At 35.6% G+C, this 8,377-nt stretch overlaps 2 protein-coding genes across 2 annotated transcripts; one reads left to right on the forward strand and one right to left on the reverse strand.

The window, feature by feature from the left end:
• The first annotated feature begins 928 nt into the window (after window positions 1–928).
• LOC123229839 (pentatricopeptide repeat-containing protein At1g33350) lies at window positions 929–3,047 on the forward strand. Its single transcript, XM_044655821.1, has one exon. The coding sequence runs from the start codon at window positions 940–942 to the stop codon at window positions 2,527–2,529; it is 1,590 nt and encodes a 529-aa protein (XP_044511756.1). The 5' UTR covers window positions 929–939; the 3' UTR covers window positions 2,530–3,047.
• Window positions 3,048–4,827: 1,780 nt separating this feature from the next.
• Window positions 4,828–5,694, reverse strand: LOC123229840 (22.0 kDa class IV heat shock protein). Its single transcript, XM_044655822.1, has one exon. It carries the CDS (start codon window positions 5,630–5,632, stop codon window positions 4,982–4,984), a length of 651 nt encoding a protein of 216 aa, XP_044511757.1. The 5' UTR covers window positions 5,633–5,694; the 3' UTR covers window positions 4,828–4,981.
• Window positions 5,695–8,377: the final 2,683 nt, after the last annotated feature.

Consider the following 8,377-nt stretch of genomic DNA (forward strand, 5'->3'; position numbering starts at 1 on the left):
ATTTTGGAAACTAAGCGGCACTCAACTTATTTAGCTAACGTGGCACTCAACACAAAGGTGTGTGTGTCACTAAAAAATCATATTGTAACATAGATTTTGCATTAAATCCATCATACATCACATATAAACATGCAAAATGACCATATGATCTTGAGATGCACCTGTGGGTGTTATAAATAATTGACGAAATTGTAATATAAAAAAAAACTAAATTGTTATATGCAGATAATTACTTATTAAGAATTAAAAGAGTTTGATAATGAGAAATTGATAAATGAAATTATTGAGAGAATGTGAGATTAAGAATGAAAATCGAGAAATTATGATTTTTGGGAAAGGGAGAAAGGGTTTATATAGGAAAATAAAATAAAAAAACTTTTTTGGCCAGACCAATAGTGCAAAAGCCATTTTGCACCTAAAGAACATTTAATTTTTTTTACTTTTTTCTTTTTAATTGGCTCGTTACAGTAGTGTACTATGTCGAGCCATTCCACGAGCTTGATGTTCAGGCTCGTAATACAACCTGGACAATTTGCAGGCCAACCTTACCCTACCATGTGTAGATCAATCATAAATAAAATTATAAGAATAATAAATCTGATAAACACACTCTTAATGTAATGAATTTGGATTAGTTAAAAAATAAAAAATAAAATTCTCCTATCCTCAAGGTCTACTTCAGCAATAAAATAATGATGAAAAATTAACATAATAATACAAGTGATTTGATTTGGCAATCAAAATATCTATGTCATATTATGTATTAATTTTATAATATTTAAATAAAATAATATATATAATCTTTAATTATTAAAACTAATAATTAACTTTTTCAAACTAGTGATTAAAAAATATTTGCTGCAAAATAGTCATTTAGCCTATTACAAATTTATATAAATACTTCCGTTGCTCAAGGAAGCCGCCAAAACAAAACAGAGAATGATCTCTGTTGCAACGCCAATAACTCAAACACTAAACCAACAAGTACTAGCAATTCTGCAAAGATGCAATCATCTAAACCATCTCAAACAACTTCAATCCTTTCTCATTACACATGGTCACGCCCAAACCCATTTCTACAACTTCAAGCTTCTTCGCTTCTGCACTCTCAAACTATCTAACCTCACTTACGCGCGCTTCATTTTCGACCGTCTTATCTCTCCAAATATCTACCTTTACACTGCAATGATTACCGCTTATGCCGGTCAATCTGATCACTCTTCATTGGCCTTTTCATTGTACCGTGACATGGTTCGCAAAGGCTACTCATTGCCTAACCAGTTTATATACCCTCATGTTTTGAAATCTTGTCCTGAGGTTTTGGAGTCTTGTGGAACTAAAATGGTTCATACTCAGATTGTTAAATCAGGTTTTGAGCAACACCCAGTAGTGAAGACTGCTCTTGTTGATTCTTATTCGAGGTCGAGTGGTGATATTTTTGTAGCTAGAAAACTGTTTGATGAAATGTGTGATCGAAATGTTGTGTCTTGGACTGCCATGATTTCTGGGTATACCAGAGTTGGGGATATAAAGAATGCTGCTTTGCTTTTCGAGGAGATGCCTGATCGAGATGTACCTTGTTGGAATTCTGTTATTGCTGGTTGCACACAGAACGGATGCTTTTCAGAGGCTATTGGGTTCTTTAGGAGGATGGTGATGGAGAAGAGCCTAAATATTAGGCCTAATCAGGTTACGGTTGTTTGTGTTCTTTCCGCTTGTGGTCACACGGGAATGCTGCAGCTTGGAAAAATTATTCATGGTTATGTTTATAGAAATGGGTTGGGTCCTGATTTGTTTATTTGGAACGCCTTGGTGGATATGTATGGGAAATGTGGAAACTTAAAAGAGGCAAAAAGAGTTTTTGATGGGAACTCGAAGAAAAGCTTGACTTCCTGGAATACAATGATCAATTGTTTTGCTCTCCATGGGCAAAGTGAGAAGGCAATAAGTGTGTTTGAGGAGATGATACATTGTAAATGTTATAATGTGAGGCCGGATGGGGTTACATTTATTGGGTTGTTGAATGCTTGTACACATGGAGGATTGGTTGAGAAGGGTCGTGCTTATTTTGATTTGATGACAAGGAATTATGGGATTGAGCCTCGCATTGAGCATTATGGATGCTTAATAGATCTTCTTGGTCGAGCAGGAAAGTTTGAAGAAGCCTTGGAAGTTGTGAGTGAAATGAAGATTGAACCTGATGAGGTTGTCTGGGGTTCCTTGCTTAATGGATGTAAAATACATGGTCGTATGGATTTAGCAGAATTTGCAGTGAAAAAGCTAATTGAAATTGATCCAAGTAATGGTGGTTATGGTATAATGTTGGCAAATATATATGGAGAGCTAGGAAAATGGGATGAGGTCCGAAAGGTGAGGAAGATGTTAAAAGAGCATAATGCGTATAAAACACCAGGTTGTAGTTGGATTGAGGTTGACAAGAAAGTGCATCAGTTCTATTCTGTTGATAAATCACATCCCAGAACAGAGGAGATATATGATATCTTGGAAAGTCTGAATTGTTTGGCTTAGCCTAAAACGTGTAGGGTTTCCCTTAGCACTCTGATTACACCTTTTTGTCGTTTAAGTCGAGGAAGAAGGAATCCCTTTGAAATTCATTCAACCAGTCCAAGACTTCCTCCACTTGTTTCTCTTCAGTGAATATCAGTGTATCAAACATGGGTCACTGTCTTATTCCATGGCATGACTAAGCATGGGTTATGTTAGAAAAAGCATCGCTCCACATTTTATGAGTGAAGACTCTCTCAAAAAACAGTCAGACGAGCATGCTTGCAGATTGATTTCTACAACGGCAAGGGTGTATATGCTTCTTACTTCATCCCACAATTAGGGGATTAAACATACCAGCCAGTTAAAATCTGGAACTTGGTTGATTGACTTGCTGTTGCAGGTTTGCAAATGCTTCTTTTGTAGGATTTTCCTCTGCATCCGCTGCTTGAGATGAAGCTGTAATCTGAAAATTCTGCCTTGTAACAGACTCTTTTGAAAATTTTATGATTCAATTTTAATATATGTTGTTATTCCTTGCATTTTGTGGTGCTATTATTCTTGTCGACAAATTTGATGTTTCTTTATCAGTTCAAGTATTGAAGATTTTTCTTGATCATCAGTTTGAATAAATAAGGAAGAGCTTTTTCCTTGCTTACAGTATAGGCAAGATGTGAAACTTGAAGATTTAATACATCATATATTTCAGTTCATTTCTATTGTATGCATAGTGTATGCTGGTAATCAGAAGAAGTTGCAGTTGCATTATGTCATGGTGCAACCATAAGAAGCATTATTTCTGTATCTTAATTCTGTGCTAAATTAAAATCTGCTAGTGATATTCAGAAAAATATGCTTGATCTACCTACCACTGCTTATTTGACATGGAGTCATAAGGATACCAATCTGAAGTTGATAGAATCTCTACAAAGTGATGAAAACTTCAGACATTGATGACGAACATTGAGATCATAATCCACTCAGTTTTTAGCGAGCTGAGCCATGGAGAGTGCCAAATCAAAAGGATAATCATATCTTAAACAAGGGTCAATAAAACTCTGTGTTTCTCTAGTATATTGTCGGGCTCCTTCAAGCACAATCTTTATGGATGCAGAAAGCATCTCCTCTCCACTTGTACCACCTGTTTCTGCTGCTCTTCCAGATAAGAGTTCCAAAATCACAACCCCAAGGGTAAAAACCATTTTCTGCCCACTCATAAACAAGGTAGGTTTCGCTTTCATGTAAACAAAGCCAGAATGTCACCATATACCGAAAGTTAGCTAGTGAAAGAACTAAAAGTCATATAAATCCTATATGTGGGATCCAAGTTCTATACCTTGTGTTTGGGATCTTAGTATGCTACTGTGGTTGATCTTTTTATTATGTTTATCTCACTAGTGAAGTCAGCCTGCATCACCTAAACGAAAATATTTATCACCCTCGAGAGAACCCTTGTAAACTGTGGAGACCTTGATTCTATTGTTTTGGCTGAAATTCTCTGTGGCAATCAGCAAATCTTCAAATTTGTAGACAGTCAGAGACTTGACATCATTTCGAAAGCCATCGTGAAACCATCGTTGTCCCTGAATTGGAGGCTGGCTTGCGATGCTATGACCTGATACAAAATAGAAGCAAAATAGAAATGTGAAAAGCTAAACAAGCAGCAGCTACCCGTGATCAAGCATCTCTTTGAACTGGTTGATTTTGCAGGTGATGTGACTGCTATGTTGAAAAAGGGTGGCTGAGGAGGAGTGTCTTGGGTTGCTTAGTCTTGGTGGGCTCTGTTGTAAAGGGAATTACAACCAGCTTGTATGAATATATCATCACTTCCCCATCTACGGGCAGCTCATTAGCATCAAGGAAGCTTCTTTTGTTTGACGTAGAAGAGCTCTGCAATTGTAAAAAAGTTATCACACTGTGAGAGTATGTAGGTTAGCAAATCCTTTACTCTTGATGCTGCCTTCTTGCGACTGGGACATGCACACATAAGTTTAACTAAGTGATGGAAACGCACAGTTAGATTTGTATTACTGATGATGTTTTGAGCCATAGTTCTCCAGTCGGTGGAATGTTATTTATAGCAACAATCAGTAGAGGAAGCAACAAGAGTCTAAATTATATATAGTAACAATCAGTAGAGGAAGCAACAAGAGTCTAAATTATATATAGTAACAATCAATAGAGGAAGCAACAAGAGTTTAAATTCTTTATACTATCTATAGTTTTCAATCCATTCACGCTAGTTTCTTACTTGATTGTGAAGGTTTTGATGAAGAGTTTGGGTTCTTTTTCGTATTGTACTTATTGTGAAAAAGGGAAATCTTGATAAGGAAAATTATATTACATTATGAAAGTTTTTGTAAAAACATTGCACATTGCATCATCCACAGAACAGAACAAAGTTAAAGTACATACAATAGAAACCTTATTCTCCAACATACAAGTGAGACATGGACACACGTCTGAAGAAAAGCCTCTAAAGCTCTTGCTTGGGTTCACTCTTGAGTTTGATAGGCTCATCCCCTCCTCCAGCAATGCTGACAGTCCTGGGACCTTTAATTTTATCAGGAGATAATTTTGCCAAGGACAATGTCAACACACCACTCTCAAGCTTAGCCTCGACTGAATCCAAATCCACATTCTCTGGTAATTTAAACTGCCTCCAAAACTTGCCATAGGATCTCTCCACTCTATGCCAGTGATCACCCTTTTTCTCCTCCTCTTTCTTCCTCTCACCACTCACTCTCAACACCCGATTCTCCTCCACTTCAATCTTCAACTCCTCCTTCTTCAACCCTGGAACATCCAGCATTATCACATGACTCTCTGGTGTTTCCTTCCAGTCAACTCTGGCTGGTGAGAGTGCCGTGATCTCATCCCTGTCAATCCCAAATGGGATTTGTTCCAGCACCCGAAAGGGGTCCGGGAACCGGTCTACCCAGGGATCAGACGATAGGCTTCTTGAGGTGTCCAATAATGGCAGTAGCAAAGAGCCATTGGATGAACCTACTAGACAAAGCAAAGATACTAGCAATGAGCTGATTAATAAGGGCTGTTGCCTCATACTTATCTGAGATTCTAGTGCGGTTTCTATGAAGTTTTTGATTACGAAGGGCTGTTGCCTCATATTTATGTGTTGAGGTTCATAGGACGATGGATTGTTGTGGATAAATGTGGAAGTTTCCAGGGCGTTTTAAGCATCAAGTTAATGAGGTGGAAATATGGGCTTTAAGTGTAAGACTCTTCTTACAAGTTCCAGAGAATTCAAGGATCTGCCTCCTGAATTTTCTTTGATTTTACTTTACACCTTTGCCCTTGATCTTTTGGGCCTCAAACAATGCCACGTTAGGCACTCCAACTTAATTATTTTTAAATAATATCCACTTGCATATATAGTTAGATGGAAATTGGTGGAATATATGTGGAGGTTTCTGACTTGATATGATTAGCCCATGTCAATCGTCTATATCAGTGAAAACATCCTTCAATTCAATTATGAAAGTTCCCGATGGACAATATTATATTAGCTTCTCTTAACCTTTATATTTTTCTTTTTTATTATTAAGTATGTATAGATAAAAAATATATATATATCGAATTGATTTAAATAATTTAAGTTTGTCTAAACTATAACCAATAAAAATAGTAAAGAGTTAAACAACATGTTATATCGTAAACTTTGTATAACCTTTAAGTATTAATATATACAAACAAAATAACTAGTTGCTCTTCTATTAATTCACTTTTCATTGGAAAGCCTAATCAACCACTTCATTCCACTTTGATATTCTTCTCCAACGGTGCCATATACCTTCTAGCTTATGTTATGATATCCTTTCTTGTATGTATAAAATATAAGTTGTTAAAGAAGATATACATAAAAAAAAAATATATATATATATATATATATATATATATATATATATATATATATATATATATATATATATATATATATATATATATACACATACACACACGTACATCGATGAAGGTACAATGCGAGGTTTGTGAAAAGGTGGAAGCATAGGTGTTATGTTTTGAGGATGAGGCTTTGTTTTGTGGTGGATGCGATGACAAGGTTCATACAACTAACAAGATTTCCAAAAATCATCTTGATAGTAAGGGAGGGAAAAAGAAACTTAGGCAAATTCGAGGATGTCCACAACACCCAAATATTCATAGAGTGAGAGAAAAAAAATAGATCAAACAACTCATCTCTGTTTTTTATTCATTCTTCTATAATATAAAGGTTCTACAGTAATATGTTAGCCAATGAAAATATGACCCGTAATCAATTTAATAATACACAAAATAAAAAACTATTGTAGCAACTAAACCATGCACCAAAGACTACAATCACACGCACAAATCTGTTGTAGACAACTTGGTTTAATATGTGGGTGCATGTTATAGATGTATTCACTGTACTAACCTAGCTAGAAGATATCCATATAGATGATTGCTTCAGTATCTATGAAAAAAAAAATCCTCTAAATACCACGAATGCATGTGATCTTTTGACTTTAGGTTGCTAGATCATCTTGTGTAAGGATTAGTATAGTTTGACATTATCCAACTTACAATTGTAATTGGGGTAACTATAAAGGTAGTGATTGGTCATATCTTGAGATACATAGAGACTATGATTGATTAATAAAGGATTTGTCAATCTTGGGCACAAGAGAATATATCTCACATGAGAATACTAAATGACATCCATGACTACTCAAATCTATAACTAAAATGAGATAAGGTTATAGTCTAATCCGTATTGATCATTGATGTATATTAGTTCATACCAAGAAACCACTGAGATAGACATATTTTTATGTCTCAACCTCAAGATATATTGGTTGACGAAATAATTGAATTATATATAATTATGATGTTGTAAAAGTTTTAAGAGTTGTTCTCTAACACTCTGTCGTACGGGTGGTCATGATTCTTTGTTAGAGGATAATCTTGGTTGTGTTCGAATTTGACCTAAATATTAACACTACTAGCTCAACAGAGATTTTATGGGTCATATAAATAAAGGAGTTGAATAAAACTCAGAGGCTAGGATTGTTTGTTTACAATCCTAGCGTTTAGGGATGAGAGAGAGATTATGAATGGACTAGGTTTGCCTATTAGGGTTGAAAATGCCTAATTTGACCCTGTTTTGACCAAGTGCACAACTATGCATAAGGCATGCCAACCATGCACTTGGTGGGAGGAGGTGTCGGCCATGCACATGCATGATGCTAGTCGACACCATGAAGAAAGTGATATATCGGCCAACACACATATATGGTGTCGGTCATTCATTGCTTTGAGGATGTTAGTTATACTTTGTTAAGTGCCAGTCGTGCATGTGTGTTGAGAAGTGTCATGCATGATTGAATTTCCAATCATGCTCAAATGCCTGCAAATATAAATTAAAGCGTGTATTCTTGTAAAAAAAACAACACAAAAAATAGAATACAGAGAAACCCTAGTCTCATTCTTTTTATGTTCTTTCCTTCTCTTATGAACATAAAGTTTCCAGTCAAGATTTCTAGTATCTTTTTTGCTTCGATTTACATTTTTAGTGTTTGTACTCTACATGGATACCAGGGCGTTGCCTCTCGAGGTTGGATAACGTTTTGTTTTAGGTCACCTGAAGTTTTGAAAGAGCCATCAACATAGGTATAACTTTAAAACACCCTATGAGTATTTTTACATGTTTATGAATTTTATGTCTAAATTAGGTATCCTATTTAGGGTTTTTCAAGCTTGTTTTATTTTTAAATTTTTAAATTCCATTGCACTACCAGTTATTGGCACCTTGAGAACCCTATAGGTTTTGTATCAAATTGCTCCTATTTCAAAAAAAGGACAAAGACCTTGC

The sequence above is a fragment of the Mangifera indica genome, chromosome 11, assembly GCF_011075055.1.
Source record: "Mangifera indica cultivar Alphonso chromosome 11, CATAS_Mindica_2.1, whole genome shotgun sequence".
NCBI lineage: Eukaryota > Viridiplantae > Streptophyta > Magnoliopsida > Sapindales > Anacardiaceae > Mangifera > Mangifera indica.

Excerpts from the sequence above, each read along its gene's own strand:
- LOC123229840 (XM_044655822.1), bottom strand. The coding sequence starts at position 5,632 with ATGAGGCAACAGCCCTTCGTAATCAAAAACTTCATAGAAACCGCACTA.
- LOC123229839 (XM_044655821.1), top strand. The coding sequence starts at position 940 with ATGATCTCTGTTGCAACGCCAATAACTCAAACACTAAACCAACAAGTA.